Source organism: Nicotiana sylvestris, chromosome 11 (assembly GCF_000393655.2).
Source record: "Nicotiana sylvestris chromosome 11, ASM39365v2, whole genome shotgun sequence".
Classification (NCBI taxonomy): Eukaryota; Viridiplantae; Streptophyta; class Magnoliopsida; order Solanales; family Solanaceae; genus Nicotiana; species Nicotiana sylvestris.
In genome coordinates this window covers 4,252,394-4,270,952 of record NC_091067.1, presented here as the reverse complement: position 1 = coordinate 4,270,952, position 18,559 = coordinate 4,252,394, and the positions used below count along the sequence as shown (strand labels likewise).

Sequence of the window (18,559 nt, the reverse complement as noted above, 5' to 3'; positions counted from 1 at the left end):
TTCAAATTTATGGCCAAAACTTATATACTTGAAAGCAATAATGTCAAGCATTGTTCAAAACCAGTATGCTCGAATGTTCTGCTTAATCTTTCATTCAAGAAAATTGAAATTTATATATGTCAACATGGCTAACCCACATCACTTCTGAAACGAAACCGAGTAGGAACCAGTATTTGGATCTTTAACTGCTTTGAAGTTGTCGACACTCATACCAAATCGACCCAAAATGGAATTTCCCATTTCTTTGAGCTTGCCTGTAATAAATACAAATCATTAACATCAAAAGAACCACAAAATAAGTGCCTACACTGCTTGAAAGCAAACTGAGGTATCGCGATAAACTGAATACCATACTTTGTCTCGGATCACACAGTAACAAAGGTGTTAATACACAAACCAAAACTCCCTTTACAAAAACTTAAGATGATACAATCAGTCGAAGAGAGATCAAATAATCAGGGACCTACGAGCTAAAAGGGAATTTCATGGAGTCCTGAACAGTAGCTATAGTACATTTTGGCACGGAAGTGCATTAGTCAGCATCACGAGATTAAAGCAGTAAAGCATATGGTCTTCCTTGTTCTTTTAGTTTCTTGATGAGTCATACTAAGTTAACTGTAGCAGCAGCATTGCTCAGCTGATGAGTCATACTGGGTTAGCTTTCGCACAAGCTTTGCCAAATATTTACTTAAATGAGACTCTTTTTTTATAAGGAAAAAAAGAGAGACACATTTAAGTAAAAATTTGGGCAAAGTTCTATGAGACTTATGGAATCCAGAGTTCAAGATTTACTATCACATGTTTCTCCAGTGTCAGGAAATGTGTAATTGCACTTATATATGATATTTTTTTGATAAGGACACTTATGTATGATGTTAGCTAATGCATTACTATGCTTTTTGATAGGTTAGTGCAGCATGACCTTATGAAATCTAAGATGTGCATGGTAAATGTCACAGTTAATTGTCTCAAGTTAAAAACTACTGAAAGTCTATACTATAGTACAGACTAACGTCACAGCCAATTTCCTGAGTTAAAAACTGCTGTCTGCAAGAGTCTATACACTTTATATTTTTGATACAAAACAAAGTCCATACAATAGCAGATTACTCCAGGCCTATAGAACATTACTGGCTGATCAGTCCACTAATAAGAAAGCCATTGTGCTCAGCGACTTTGTCTATTTATGGGTTTAATGGGAGCTGACATTCTCAAAAACAATGATTTTTTATTTCTCAAAAAGACGATTTTCTTTAATCACTATGAGGCCAATTGCTAAAGAATCCAAGAACATTATGAGGCCTTCCACACAAAGAATACAGACAAATGAATGATGTGAAAAGTTAGGAGACTAATTGCTAAAGCATGTAAGTCATGTTCAATCTTCGCCAAACAACTAGCCTGAGAAGCAACACGGAATCTCTGAGTGCAAAAACATAGTAGTCCCCAACCATGTGAATGACACACTTCTCTATTTAGCTTTTTGCTGTTTGTTTCCATAATTGGCCAGGAGTTAGTTAGATACGAACTAGATATCCTTCTCACTGACTAACATAAATAAGTGGGAAGAAATGTCAAACCATTAACAATTCTATAGGAAAGAATCTCTACTATAAAGAGTTAAATAAGAAAAGAAAATAGAGAATTAGTCCATGTCAAGACAGGAGATTGTTAAGCTCACCAATCATCTCTTCTTTCATCTTTTCTCGCTTCTCATCCGCTAATGGCTTTAAACGCATCACACTTCTCCTGGCTTGGTCATTTGAGGGTTCCAATTCCAAGATCTTTGTCATGTCTGCAAGATTTTAAAAAAAAAAAAGACAAAGGGAATAAATAAGAACAGAAGAAAAGAGCCAAAGTAGAACTCCAATTTTTCAATTATTCACCAATAGGCAATAACATGAACCGTTTGAGTGGTGTGCAATTATTACCAGAGGCACATGAGTAACATACAGGGACTCTTTTTGTTTATTCTTTTTGTCAGAGAGTGGGGAAGAGAGAATACGGAAAAGACATAGAAGAACCTGATGGAAAAACACAAGATCTCCACCAGATATCCCAGTAAATGCGAGTATGAATGTTAGTTATTTAGTTATGTAGTGATGCAGCTAAGAAAAACCAACTACAATGACATTATACTGAACAATCATACTACAATTTCAGAATCCAATGTTTACCAGTAATAGCCTCATCATAGTGTTCAAGCTTTTCATGTGCCTCTGCTCTTCTAACCAGAGCCTTCATATATGTAGGATTTAGTTCTAATGCTTTTGTGCATTCCTTGATTGTCTCACCATGTTTTCCCTGTAAATGAAAAAGAATAATAATATCATTAGTAGATGCAACAAAAACTCACACAGATAAACACATTCATATCTTACAAACTACACTCGGAAAAGTAAAAAAACAAAGATATGGGGAAAGCAGAGAGAACATTATGGAAATTTGTCTAATATAAAGGGAAACAAAAATGTGGAAAAAGCAGACCTTAAAAAATATGCACATACCCTCTTTAAGATTATGGACTATAAAGAGCAAATGTTTGATTTCCTGTCCAACACAACGACAGGTGACCTTTTTCCGATAAGGTAAGCTATTTTATTAAGATAGCAAGTTCACATATAAAATTAAAACATCATCTCCTCCTCCAAAAATTGAAAAAGAAAAGCTGGGTTTTCCATCATATTGCTGCTACACCATAAGCACAAAGACCGTAAACACCCTATACTTTACACAGGTAGACTGAAGTTTCTTTCCATCAAAACATCTATTGTTTCTTGATGACAAATGACTTTCACATTGGTAAAATGAGAGTCATATCGTGTCTACTTCTAGTTTACCTCCAAAATCAACAAATTTTGGACCAAAATAATTGTCTCTGCTGTTAACAGTGTTAGCAGTATAAGGTATGAAATTCAAACATTTTATGTCAGATATAGGGGTATGACATGATTTTTCCATTGTATGTTTGCTCAGAGATTATTTCCCTTGAAATATGTTACACTTACATCAGATCCCATGATGTTTATCATGGGTTCTTTTAGTTTGGTTAAAGATTTGTATATTAGCGATAAGTGAGAAACCCTTTATTTTAAGAACCATTACTATTCGTTTTTTACTTTTTTATAAGTACAAGTTCATTGATGTGAACGTGAACTCTGCATACGAGATGTATAAAAGGGGTAAAGAATCCTATAAAGGTATAGAACCCCTATTTCAAGAACCAAACAAGTTTGGGATTGGGGAGTTTATTGATGATTGATATGTTAGAAATTTTGAAACAAATGTTCCAAGAAGTCTTATACGTACGTAGCATTACGTTTTTCATATATACTTGGACAAAAAAAAGGGGCAAAGATCCTCCCAAGAATTTCCAGTAAATTTATCTTTACATCAACCATATGTCTCATTCAAACATGTTATATATAAGGATGATAAAATGTTTTTAATTCATACACCTAATTTATAAAGAGAAGCGTTGAGAATAATTATCACAATGTACCAAAGAATCTAAACCACACCAAATTTATAAGGAGAAAGAGCTGATATTACTTTCTCAAAAGATTCTAGGCAATTGTCACGAATGGAAAATTACAATATTACAACTAAATGTAGTGATCTAGGTATTGTACTTCCACATTAGAAAGTATTAAATCTTAAACAAGAAATCTGATCAGGTTGGAAGTCAATAATTCATCAAGTCGGACCAACTAACATTATAAATATATAAAATATTAAGTAAGATGGTTTTACCTTTCCGGAAAAAAAGAAGAAGAAGGAGATACTATGCAATATAGTACACAACAGATTGTCCAACACAAAATAATTTATAAAAGATGAGAATAGAAAAGAAGTTTTGTCTCCTTCAATGGACGGTATACTTCCTCTGTCCTACATAACAGCTAATATTTATTTTTTCATCCCAATTTCATCAAAGGTACAGGAAAGAGGATCAGACAGAAGTTAGCAATCGCTTGCTCACACTAATGACCAGTTTAACAAGACCGAAGAACACTACTTCCATCTCATCATCCGTGGCTTGTTGTGGCATGGTGTCACTTAGACGTACTAGTTATCCTGGTCCTTAACATGTCTTTTATATGTCTTGGCTTATCACATATCACTGCATAAAGTACCTAAACAACAAGGAAGTGAAGTCTGCAGCCAACGCCTCCCTAGACCATCCTTATTCCACCCCTGCGCAAACTACAAACACCTTTCTTAGCCCCAGAGTCAGCCAGCCTCCACTACCCGCCCCCGTGACAACACCCTCCCCAGCCTCGACTTGTGACACGACCTTCTTCCTCAAATTTACCTAATTTCCCCCTCCGCACCATTCCCACTGCCCCTCCAAATATTAAATTAGAATAGCCTCCGAATCAAAGTTTACAAGCCACTGCAAGTACAGATGAAATACTATCATCTCAACTCAGACTTGCCATTCAGCAAGACACAAGAACGAAGGTGGAAAGGAAAGAGAATACAATTTACTGAATAGAGACAACAAAATTGATAAGGTTGTTATAGATTTGAGTAGATTGAGTTTGAGGGGTAAATCCTACAGTTTTTCTCGTCAAGTTTAGATGCTAAGTTCAGATAATGTAGACAAAATCTGCTGTGACTGAAATCGAATATCTGCAGAAATAGTTAATGATGAAACAGCACAAGCAGAAATTATATGCTATCACCTATGAGGAATACTAGCTACCTGAAAAGATAAGGGAACAAAAAACCAAACCTAAGATAACCACAATGAAACAGTATGGTTCACAGATGAGAACACATCAGAGCTAAAGGCACTGGTGAAGGCTATTATCGTTAAATAACACACTAGTTATCATACAAGGGAATCTCGTAGTCTGCCTATCAGTTGATGTAGTTCCATCATATGCTATCTCAGAAGGATGAACTCTTTCTACATACTGTAGGATTTAACAGTTCCACGCGAATGGTATTGCATAAAGCCATAATAGCATCGAATATGATGTGACATCTTTCTCATAGTTACACCCCTCTCCATATATTTCAGCTTCAAGATTTGCTTTAAGCATATCCCAGACCAGATATGACAGTCTCAAACTTAGTTATCAGGCCCAATCAAATCAGGTTTGAAGGGGTTTAGAAGACAAGACTATTAATAGTTTTTTCCTTAGCTGGTCAGAATTTCTGTTTATCAGGTAAAGGTAATCACATTGATATCCAGCAACAAGAGTATGTCGGGAAACCTATTTGGAATAGCTCTTTTACAGGTTGCGTAAAGAGCTCAAAAATCAGACATCGCTTCTATTAGCCAGTCAGAATTGTTTATGTCCAGTATATATAGGGTGACAGGTCTCTTTCGAATGCTCAAATCCACAAGTTCAAATGATCAGCAAAAGCTGCAACGTTGATTTCAATATTTATTAGTCACCAACTAAATTGCTATACCAAAAGCAGTAGGAATCCAAGTGGGACAATACAAATCAATGAAAAGCTAGTAACAAACAGATGCCAAATGTAAAAGCTCCTGACAAGTTTGGCAAACTATTCTGTAGACAAAACTAACCTATCAGCACTTCCAACCCATGGCAGAATTTTGACAAAATAAAATCTGATGCAGAGTGCACACAATGCATATGCTGAGCTTACCAGTTTGGAGAAACAAGCTGCACGATTAGCATGGCATATTGAACGAATTTCAGTACTTGAAGGAATATCTGCTGCAACTTGTAATGCTAGCTCATATTTTGACAATGCCTCTTCATAAAGCCCATCCTTAAACAATGTATTGCCTTCAACTTTTGCATCATTTGCTTGAGCCAAGGCTTTCTGCTTCTCAAAATGAAAGAATCATATTAATAATTGTTAAGAGTGATTATCTTAGTACAGTTTCACCAACTAACAAGAGGAAGAACATTTCCAAAAAAAAAAAGGGGCAGGCGTAATAGCTGAAATGGCAATGATCAAACACCCTAAAACACATTAACAAGAGAAAGAAGGTCAGGCAGATCAGAGTCACGAAAGTACATTTATGATGAAATTCCTCAATGTCGAATAGGAAAAATCAAATGGGGAAAAAATATAGTTGTTAAATTTGCATGACCCACAAGAAAAGGTTCATTTATTTCAGTGCCACTTTTACCCCAAGACCCAGGGTTGAAAACAATGTCAGCTAGATTTTCTACACAAGTTTCACATTTTCTAATCTTCGATTTGGGATGGAGGCACTTCTTCGCAGCAACTTATCTAATCTTGGACCACATTCTTTCCTTTTTCTTTTTATCAAGATGGAGTTCGTGATTTATAGAATGTAGGACAAGAACGGTCAGAATAGTGGTATTAAAATGCTAGTAAATGGTTGCTTCGCGATCATTAAACTTCTTAACGTACTAATATTCTCGTCTTAATGTTGATGTTAAGGTGATGGCAAGAAAAAATCAACACACACATACAGAAAGTTCATCTGGAAAGAGATACACCCTCTTCCTAAAATGTTACAAACCCCATTAGCACAATTAATGAAAGCATATAGCATAGAAAATTCAGAATACTAAAGTATTTTTTAGGGTATAGGGAAGCTATGCGCTATAAATGGGTATATTCCATATATTTAGAATTTTCTTATTTTTATTATTACAGAAGGTAGCAAATCCATTTTATATAGTCCCTAATCTCATTTCTCTCATGACCTTTGATTTTCATCATTTCCTCTTTCCATTTCTTTCTTATTTATGAGATCATTTCTTTTTTATGAGTCAAACCAAGCCACTCCGCCTGTAACCCAATAAAGATATAAGGAACAGAAAAAATCGATTCCAATCGCATTAGCTAATCGATTTGATTGATCATTTCAATAGACTAGTAACTTGATTACATTGCACTAATGCTTTCAACGCTATCTGGTGCATTTCATTGATGCACTTAACATAACTCACTAGAGAGTAAAATTGCAGGTATACAACACAACATTCCAATATTTGACTCTCTTAGCTGGAACTGACTTGGGTGAGGACAGGGACAGCCTTAGAGACAATCACCAGCTGGAAGTTACAAGAATTAGCAAAGAGAAGAAAGCAAATTGGAAGACCATACTATTGATTATTTCTTGAAAGATTTGGAATGTAAGGAATACACGACTTCCCATAGCTGCAAAAAAGATATGTTTTTCAATAATCGAAATTTCATAAATATACATCATGAAGGTGTCAAGTACACAATAGTAACATGTTACAGTATCGCAAGACATCCCTAGTTGCAAAAAAATATGGGATATATCAAAAGACTCTGTATTTCATATAACTTTTTGGTGTACGGAGAAGATACTATTATGTACAGAGAATTCGGGCTAATTAATTGTTTGTGTTTGCTGTAGAGCCATTCAATCATCACAAAAACATCTGCTATTTTCTGACACCGCTCGCCATGGAGTAACATAAATAAATGAAATTTAACTTACCAAAACAAACAAACAAACAAAAGGAATAACTAGAGAGAATTCAACAAACTGAGAAATGAATTCCTCAATTCTAATCTCGAATTCACAGGCTTTAAATTCTAATCACTGATTTTTTTTTCCAATGCACATTGCACCATTTAATCAAAAAAATTAAAAAAATCAATAACTAAGGAACTCAAAACATTAGTATACACAATATACTAAATTAAACTTACCTAAACTAGTTGCAATCACTCTACAAATACCTAACAGCACCGGAAAACAGCAACGCGAATTTGTCAATTAAAAAAATGTAAGAGAAGAAAACCTACCTCATTGAGCTGTTCTAGATTTGTTTCAGGCTGCTGCGTCTTCTCCTTCAAATCGCCATCAGAAGAAGACGACGGCGCATTGACTGTTTTTTCAGATTCTCTATTACTTCCATTTTCGGTCTCGTTCAGTTCGGTATCGCTCGCTGTTTCGTATCCATCGGAGGCGTTACCAGACGGCGCTTTCTCCGCCGCCGTCGCCGTCGAAGAACTGTCGGCGGGCGGCGAAACCTCTGTGGTCGTTGATTCAGAGGTTTGTCTAGGTTTGGAGTTTGATTTTGCTTGTTCAGAAGGTACTTGTTCGATTAACACCATTTTTTTAGCTTCTGACTTCTTCTGGAAGTTTCTTCAGTGCGAAATGGTATTTGAAGAGGAAGGAGAACCGATTTGCTTGTTAATCGAGAAACCTGTGTTTTAAGCAGGGTACCCAACGACGCCGTTTCAAAGTCATTAATGCTGATTTCATATGAGGCGTAGCCACTTTTGGGCCTGCTTTTAAAGTTTAGCCAGTATTTGAAATTTAATAATAGTCACTTTTAATGAAGAAGCAAAATTGGACAAAAATATCATGAATTTATTCATGTATCAAAGTGTGCATTAACACCTTTCTTTCGGGATTGCCCAGTTACTTTGGAGGGTGGTAATCTATATGAATGGCCTGTGATCAAATTCTCCCTTAATGACTTTGGGTAGAGCCTGTCGCACAGGACTTGGGCGGTTTATATTTCATGTGTGGTCTGCAGGCTATTACACAAGGGGGTTTACCCAGTGCGCACAAAGTGTTCACCATAGAGTGCTCACCGGAAGGCCAATGCGTACAAAGTGCTCACCACAAAGTGTTCACCCGAAGGGCAAAGGTTGTGGCAGAGATTGTAGTGACTGCGGATTTTCCCTCTTACAAAAAAAAAAAGTGCATTAACCGTGTGCTGGAGTTTGAAACCTATATTCGTACGGTAGAATTAATGAAAACTCCATGAATTATTCTTGAAATTCGAAAATTTCCTACGAGTGTAACTCTAACATAGCATTCTGAATGCTATTAATTGTGAAACTCTAATACACTATAAATTAAAATTGTGAATTAAAGAGGAAAAATCCGACCTCATCTTATTGTGCAACGCTTAAGTGGAGGAAAAAACAAGCATATCATAAACCAGATCAACTTTTTATTCATAAATCTGCAAAGTGATGGTTAGACCGACTATATTGTATTGGTTAGTGTGTTGATCAGTCAAGAACTTCTATATCTAGAAGATGAACATAGCTAAAATGAGAATGCTGAGATGAATGCATGGGCACACTAGGTTGGATAGGATTAGGGATGAATATATTCGGGAGAAGGTGAGTGTGGTCCCCATGGAGGACAAGATGCGAGAAGCAAGGGTTAGATGGTTCGGACATGTGAGAAGGATAAGCCTAGATGCCCTAGTGATGAGTTGTGAACAATTGGCTTTGACGGGTATGAGAAGAGGTAAAGGGCGACCGAATAAGTATTGGAGAGAGTTGATCAGGCAGTACATGGCGCGACTTCAACTTACCGAAGACATGACACTAGATAGGAGTGTATCGAGGTCGTCGAGATTATGATAGAAGGATAGTAAGTAGGCGAGTGTCTTTCTGATCCGGTCCAGATGTATTAGGACTAGTCTATTAGTATCCTGTCATTGTTCTTAAATTGCTAGTATTATGGTTGTTTTCTTACGCCTCAGTTTTCTAGTACCTTGTCATTGTTAGTGTTTGTTGCTATTGCTTTCTTCCATCTATTTTTCCGATTCATACATTGTTGGTATTATTTTTCTGGCCGTTTTGGTTGACATTTGCTTGTTCCTATTCTTTCTCTCTAAGCGAGGGTCTTTCAGAAACAATCTCTCTAACTCCCTAAGTATGGATAAGGTCTACGTACACACTATCCTCCCCAATTCCCACTTGTAGAATTTTATTGTGTTTATAGTTGTTGTATTCTTTTCTTTTTCTATTATGTTTTCCGTAGAGCACAATTATAGGATAAAATTATAAGTACCAAAAGAAGCTTAAGAGAATTCGAGTTCATGTAGGAAAAGGGCAACAAAGAAATCCCACTTCCCAAAGGTTTATATTAAACAAAAAATATCTATAAATAGACAAACTTAGGTAAAATAACTCAATTAATTTTATCATTCAAATATTTCTACAGCTCCTCTAAAAGTTAAAAGTTAAACGATCATGGCAACAATTACCAGGTTTTTACTTCTTCTCGTTATTTTTTCCCTTAGTCTTTCAACCTTAGTAATTTCATCATCTTCTAATTTAATTACACACAATAATCTCCCAAATACATTATTCAACAAAGGTTACGTTTCTATGTCAATTATTCTTAAAAATACCCTAAACCATCTTATTTCTTCTTCTCCTAATACCACAAATTTTACCATATTTTGCCCTACTGAAAAAGCTTTTCTCAAAATATTCCCAAAATATCCCAGCCCTCCTTATAGATTAATTCAATATCAAATTGTCCCCTTGAAACTCAACAAAGAAAATCTCGAATTTTCTCGTCACAAAAACTCCAATAAACTAAAAACCCTACTCCTCGGCCACCATATTATTATTACTACATTGTCTCACGACGAGAATGTTTCTATTAATAACGTTAATATCGTCGAATGGGACGTTTACAACAATGGACGTGTGATAGTACATGGGGTCGATGATTTTTTTGATCCAGCATTAGAAATACTAGTTTATCTTGATCGCGATATTGATAGTTCATCGAACGTGGAGAAAAATATTGAAAAGAAGAAGTATGGTTTTAAATTTGAAGATTATATTGAATATTGGATTAAAAATCCTGAGTATATATTTCAACTAACTTTGCTTCTAATGGAAGTTGGTGTTGCAATATTTTTTATTTGTTATATTATGCATTATTGTATTTTGGAGAATGAGGATTATTTAGATGATGACGTGGAAGATGTCAAGGTTATCAAATCTGATGAAGAAAAGGAAGATGTCAAAGTTCCCTTATTTAGGCCTCTGCTTGATTAAGTTATTTAGTTTTGTAATAATATTATCTTTTTTAAACTCTCTTTCTTTATTTATATGTTGAGTTTTATTATTGGCACGCTATTTTTCATTCATCATAAATTAAGTAATTTGTACTTAGGGTTTATAGGGCTATCACAAAGAAGTTAAATGATATTATTGTTGCTCAATAGTGCTTTTTAAATTGCTTAGTCAAATATCAAACGTACCTATTATATAAGTTAATATTGTAAAATTGCTTAGTCAATATTATTGCTTTTAAAAATAAGTTAGTTTTAGAGGATTGTTATACAAATAGCCGATCATATTCAATTTTTATTTTTTTAACCGATATATATAGATTATACATTAATTTTATATAATTATACATATTTTATACATGAATTATATATGCATATATTATACATTCGTCGGCTACTTTTAATTTAAGTTAAGTGGACGACTATATTCTTCGAAATATAAAAATATTATACCAATTGCTCGGACTCCATCAGCCCAGAGAAATTCCCATTCTAAACCGAATAGGAGTCTTACTCTAAAAGGAACTGAATTTTTTTTCTTTATCCCCGAATAGAAATTTAGATATATTAGGACTTCTCTTTTACTTTTTGTTCTCCTCTAATATAAATTTGGAAAAATAATCTTTAATTAATACGTGACCTCCTAATCAATTTGCTTGTGAAAACGCTACACAATTTATTTTTTTGGGAAAATTTCCTGAAAAATCTGCCGCCGCTATCCTCCGGGCAGTGGCGGAGGCAGGATTACCACCAAGGGGGTTCAAAAAAAGGAAAAAAAGAAGTTAAAATGTCCTAGTGGGTATAGAACCACTAATCTTACAAAGGTTTTGAACTCCTTGACCACTAACTATGCTTTTGGGTTATGTCAAGGGAATTCAAAACATAATATATAGAGAGGTAAAAAATAAATTTTGCCTTACATATACTATGTAATTTTTCGACGGGGGTTCGGGTGAACATCCTTCTGCCCCCTAAATCTGCCCCTGCCTCCGGGAGAGTAACTTGCTCATTGTGCAAACTGAGTAACTTGCTCATTGTGCAAAGCTCGCAAACCATACAAGAGATGTAAATCGCACTAGAAAGCCTGGTACAACGAGCTCTGACTGAGGAAGATGCTAGTAAGGTGAAAATGCTAAACAAATTACACGACATAAAAACAATACGTTTTATGCCACAAGATATCTCGGCTATCTATCTATCTATCTATCTATCTATCTATCTATCTATCTATCTATCTATCTATCTATCTATCTATCTATCTATCTATCTATCTATCTATCTATCTATCTATCTATCTATCTATCTATCTATCTATCTATCTATCTATCTATCTATCTATCTATCTATCTATCTATCTATCTATCTATCTATCTATCTATCTATCTATCAATAGTATATAGTATATATATATATATATATATATATATATATATATATATATATATATATACGGAATTTGAATTAAAAGATAATTTTGAATTTATAGATAAAGTTCTAAAATTCGAATTTAAATTAAAAATAAAATTTATCTTTTTTTATCATGTTATCATACTTAATTCGGTTAATGATCATATGCAATTATGTTAGGAACTTTTATTATTTTTTATAATTATTTAAATACTACTTCGCCTCTAGCAAAAAAAAAAACTACTCCATATAACTATAAAACTCTTTCACATTTAAAATCCTATAAGTATAGTTCTTTGAAACACTGTAGCTAGATTTGAATAAAATGAATTTTTTTAAAAATAAATGTAATATATATGGTACACGTATATGTTTATCTAAATAACAAAAAAGAGTTTACAAAACCAAATGAAAGTTTACTTACATATATAATAAAGTAAACATACATGCTGGAGAAAGAAACATCACAAAATCACAATCAATATTAAAAATAAAAAAATTGTTTCTTTTTTCTTCTTGAGAAATATTTGTTTAAAGAGTCAATTTGCATAAATGGACATCAAACAAATAACAAAACTTTGGTTATACAATTGCTATCATTAATTTCAATTTGGCACATTCAAGGAATTGAAGGGTATAAGCTGAAACCCCTTCATTTAGTTGTAGACAAGCCAATATTGCAAGGGTATAATATTTTTTTTGTTGAAGAATATTAGTTTTGAATCATTAGATTATGTGAAAGGTTTTTTTTTTCAAACTCAACAAGAGATAAACTGGTTTCTAATTGATAGTTTCTATAGCGACTTTTAAGTGTAACAAAAAGTATATATAAAGAAAAAATTGGTATGAAGTGAAATATATTTTTTTAAATTTAAACAAATTATTTCGAAAAAACTCTTTAATTTTTTTAATTCAAAGATAATAAAAAGATAAGATATTTTTGAACATTAGTAGAAAGTTTTAAAATTATTTTAATAGAAATTATATCATGGATAGACTCAAACAAACCGAAATCTTATGGAGTATTTACACAATATCCGGCCATCTTTATTATTTACTTTTTATAGCTAATATAAATAGATGATATACCGACAACACACGATTATACACATATTATATATGGATTATATATGGATTATATATAAATTACACATCATTTAATTTTTTAATTTAAGTGGTTGGGCGAGCACCTATTTAGGCTGATTAGATAAAACCAAAAGAAAAATATGAAATAATTTCAACCAAAGACTAAAAATATAATTAAAATTCATATGTAGGCAATTTTTATTAAACTCATCCTTTTATAGTGAAATAAATTATTTTTTTGTAACAAAATAAATAATGACATAAAAAATAAGATAAAAGAAAATAAATATTGAAAAAAATATTAGAAAGATCTAAAAACGAGAAATAAAATATGACAACAAATTTCTTATTATGTTTCATCTTTGTTGAGTATAAAAAATTTGAAAGTTAATCTCATCGATTTCAAATATATTTTTTTCAACTCAAATACATAGATTATAAGATAATGATATCTTTGAATATTTTTTTTAATTTACATTATGTGTCGTTTTTAACAAATCACTATTACTAACAAACTAATATGATATACGAATTTGAATTGGAATACAATTTGAGTAGTTTGCATTGAGCTTAAGCCAAGTATGGTGTCGAAAAATAAACTACTTGACAACTTTAAGACAACTAATTTAACAATGATTCAAAGAACAAAATTTTTGTATATATAGGGTATTAAAAATTCAAATTCTGGGGCTAGAGATATCGATAAACTTAAAGTGGAGTCATACTAAAATAAATCCGGCCAAAGAAGCATTTAAATTTTTAGATAGCCGATTAAAGTAAATTTTAAATTAAGGATAATATATTCACTTGCATCATTATAAAGATAATCATTATTATAATATATATATAAAAAGTATTAGAAGTTGAAATTTCAAAATAGAAATATTTTTTGAAAGATAAAATCATACCAAATAAGAGTTCAAGTCAAATCAAAAAATCGTTTATATCGTGTCAACCTTTGTGCTTTGCCATAAAATGAGTTATTATTTCACTATGTGGCTATTTTTAGGTTCCAATGACACCTATGAGAATATTGCAAAAATAAAATTATCACTATGAGAATTGAGAAAATGTTAAGTCTTTTGTCATATAGTGTTTCTTAATTAATATCTAATGATTATCTATAATTATTTAGAAGGTTTAAATGTTAAGGTTATTTACATATAATTCAAATAACTCAGATATTTAACATGGTTAATGTCAAATATCAAAACGGAGTAAAAAAATTCACTAGCTAAAGAATTTTTTATATTTTTAGATAGCCAACTAAAATGAGTTTTGAATTAAGAATAATATTTTCAATTACATTATTATAAAAATAATATTTTAGAAACTAAAATTTTAAGAAAGAAATATTTTTCAAGAGATATTAATATACCAAATAAGATTTCAAGTAGTAGTAAAAGAGTTAAGTCTTATCCAAAGAGTCATTCATTGCCTCAATATTTGATTGTTTTGCTATAAATATGAGTTAGTATTATTTTGCTTCCCGACTATTTTTAGGATCCAATGACACCGGCAAGAATGATATCAAAAAAAATAAATAGAAGAAATGGTTAATTTTTTTCATTTAATATCCAATGATTATCTATATTTACTGAGAAAATATAAATTTTAAGATTATTTACCTACAATCCAAATAGCTTCAATATTTGACATGATTAGTGTCCGCGCATCCGTGCGGGTACTAATACTAGTGTTAAAGAAATCAGGGACAATGACATTGTATAATCGCAATCAAAATAATAACCAAAAAAATGTATATATATATATACATATATATATGTATGTATACATACATACATACATGTTTGTGCATGTTATATACAAAAAAAAACATATAAATACACTTTTGCGGCTATTGACGGTAAATAGTTTTTGCCGCGAGCTAAACTGATCTTTGCCCAGGAAAGTATCTATAAATAGACAACCTTAGGTTTATAACTCCACTAATTCTATCATTAATCAAAGATTAAATTCAAAAACTTCTCTAAATTTCTCCATCATGACAACAATTACTAGGTTTTTCCTAATTCTCTTTATTTCTTTCGTTAGCCTTTCAACCCTAGTAATTTCTTCGTCTTCTAAATTAATTTTCAGCAATAACCTTCCAAATATATTATTCAAGAAAGACTATGTTTCAATTTCATTTATTCTTGAAAATACCCTAAATCATCTTATTCTTCTTCTCCTGATACCACAAATTTCACCATATTTTGCCCTACTGAAAAAGCTTTTCTCAAAATATTCCCAAAATATCCCAGCCCTCCTTATAGATTAATTCAATGTCAAATTGTCCCCTTGTAACTTAATAAAGAAAATCTCGAATTTTCTCTTCATAATAAAACCCTACTTCGTGGCCACCATATTATTATTACTACATTGCCTCATGAAGAGAATGTTTCTATTAATAACGTTAATGTCATCGAATGGGACGTTTACAATAATGGACGTGTGATAGTGTGTATTTATGATATATTCTACTCGAGGAAGGTATCATGGTTCCATTAATTACTTAGGCCTTAGTATGCTTGACTAGCTAGATCTGATTTCTCATTCGGTGTCTAGTACCTATGTTGGATTGATTATTTAGATCTAATTTATCATTCGGTGTCTAGTACCTATATTGGATTGATTACTTAGATCTGATTTCTTATTCGGTATCTGATCACACCCAACTATGCCTTATAAAAAGGACTAAGCGGACGCTACAAATATAAACTGAGTCTTTAGCCCAGAGTCGAACCCACAAGGAATTAACCTATCAATTACTCGTGTTAGACTCACTAAATTCTACGCAATCAACTTCCCAAACGTTTTGAATAACAATTGAGGATATTTTTACTAACTATAACTGACTGCAATTAAGTAACTAAAGACTAACTATGATTAAATTGTAAACAATTAAGAGAAAGATATAAGGTTGTGATTTCCCCTATTTATGGAATCCCTTCCTGTTATGTTTCATACAGATTTGTATAATCATCTCTATCGATCATGAGCACTCTTACTACCGTAAATCTCTCCCGAGTAATTATGATAATTTACTAGACGCATTCTCCCGAGTTACGCTAGCTGGCCTTGATTACAACTCACTTTAGATCACACCCAAGGCTTCGTTATCCCTAATCCCGCCTTTAAACCCTTGGTTATTGATCCCTCATATACTTTGGAAGTGGTGATGTTCAACAATTACCTAAATATGTACTCTCTCCCGAATAATACATACTAAATAGGCACAGCTAATTGAGGATCCTATCAATTAACTACAACAAGAACGTAGTTGAACAAATAGAGATTAAACCGGGCAAACTACATTAGTATAACACGAAGTTCATCCTTCAATAGGTTCTATCAAAACCCTAGGCTAAATATTTAGCTACTCATAGTAAAGCAAGATAAAACTACAAAAGTATTCATAATGTGCACTTGAAATAACAAAGAGAAGATTGAAAAACTCTAATGGTTGATTGCTCTTCTCACACTTATTCTTGCCTCCAATTCAGTCTAAAAACAAGCTTAACCTTTGCTTGGGCGAGTTTGTTGAGTTTATAATGGGTTAGGTAAGTTTTCCCCGATTTACACTTTAGTCCCAAAAATTTTGGTTTAATTCCCCCTTGGCCGCGCCCCATGGCGGCCTAGCAAGCCTCACAATGCCTAGCGCCATGGTCGGCCCCGTGGTCTTGGCTGCGCCAAGTGACAAGCGCGCATGTGCCTCTGTCTCCCCACCGATGCCTCTCGCCAGCGCCCAAGGGCTGGCCAATGACAACAGCGTCGCACACCCTGACAATGCCGCGCGCGCAGATCCTGATGCCTCGCCAGCGCCCAGCTGCAGGCCCATTCCAGCAGCGCCTCGCGCACAGACCCCGATGCCAAGCACCAGCGCCCAGCCTCAGGCCAACACATCAAGTGTCGCGCGCGCCCACAGCAACGCGCGCGCAGACCCTGACCCGCAAGACAAAGTTGCTGCCATCAGACTTAGTTTTACCTTGTAATAATCTAAGTCCTTTTTCATTGTAATCATAGACTAGTTTTCATCATTTTCATTTCAGTGTGCTTCTACAGCTTTATTAGGGCTAGTCTTGTAATGTTGGTTTATTTTTTTTAAGCATTATTAAGGGGGACCAAACAATCAAACATTTTCAAGCAAGCATTTTCTGGTGTCTCTCCCCCTCGACACCGCATCATTGTAATCAGCATTTTCATTCATCAATAAAATCATCATCATCATTCAAAACCCAATTCTCTCTCAGCTTCCGCAATTGCTCACGACATTGGTTTTCCCGCACGGCACTGACAATCTAGTCTAGCGTGCGGCGAGGACCTCATTGGCGGACAGCAACCGCACTGACATCGGTTGCTTAGCCTTACGTTGCCCTTCCAAAGAACATCAGGAAGGCGTTGCGTAACAGTTGGTATCAGAGCCTAGGCTCGACATCGGACGAGGGAACACATTTGCCATCATCACCATTTCTGACCATGGTGAATCATGGGGAGCGTCTAGCATCCCTAGAAGAGACGGTTGACCGATTACGACCCATCGTGGATACGGTGCCTGATCAAAACAACAACCTAGTACAAAGGTTGGACGACCTGGACCGCCGAATGCGGCAGGCGGAAAATGACATTGCAAACATCAGTCGTGACTCCGACGAGGACCGACAAACGGCAGCCATCGAAACTGCCAATATTCATGGCAAATTTGAGGACCTCCAACAGGAGCGTGCCGACGATTTAGCCCATCAGCAACATGAGGCAGACAGACTAACTGCCATGCAGCAAACCATAAACGACTTGACTGACAAGCTCAACGTTGTCAATGCTGCCTTACAGAGCCTACTTCGAGAAGGCGACCATCACATCAGGGGTGCAGCAAACCTCACCCCCATTCCACAAAAGCTTAAGATACCGGAGCCAAAGCCATACGACGGATCCCGGGATGCTAAAGAAGTGGAAAACTTCATCTTCGACATCGAACAATACTTCGATGCCGTGGGCCATTTGGAGGAATCCAAAAAGGTAGCGACTGCTGCCATGTATCTTCAGGGCGATGCCAAACTTTGGTGGCGGGTCAAATACGAAGCCATCAAGGCCGGTGAAGATACTCTTCAGACATGGGATGAATTGAAGGTAGCCATACGCCTGCAGTTCTTCCCCGAAAATGTGGAATACAATGCAAGGAGAAAGCTACGGGACCTCCGCCACACCAGATCAGTGAGGGAGTACGTGCGCGAATTCTCCGCACTCATGCTAAACATACGCGACATGGGGGACAAAGACAA

The 18,559-nt window shown here is 34.4% G+C and overlaps 1 protein-coding gene across 2 annotated transcripts; it reads right to left on the bottom strand.

Moving 5' to 3' along the window:
• Positions 1 to 8,138, bottom strand: LOC104222944 (uncharacterized). 2 transcript variants are annotated; one of them, XM_009774276.2, is made up of 5 exons: positions 7,747 to 8,138; positions 5,629 to 5,811; positions 2,178 to 2,304; positions 1,682 to 1,795; positions 1 to 254 (listed from the first exon to the last, which is right to left on the bottom strand). In XM_009774276.2, exons 1-5 carry the CDS (start codon positions 8,056 to 8,058, stop codon positions 139 to 141), a joined length of 852 nt encoding a protein of 283 aa, XP_009772578.1. In that variant the 5' UTR covers positions 8,059 to 8,138; the 3' UTR covers positions 1 to 138. The 2 variants fall into 2 exon arrangements, with proteins under 2 accessions (XP_009772578.1, XP_009772579.1); XM_009774277.2 differs by having other exon boundaries at positions 5,629 to 5,808.
• Between the last annotated feature and the right edge of the window lie 10,421 nt (positions 8,139 to 18,559).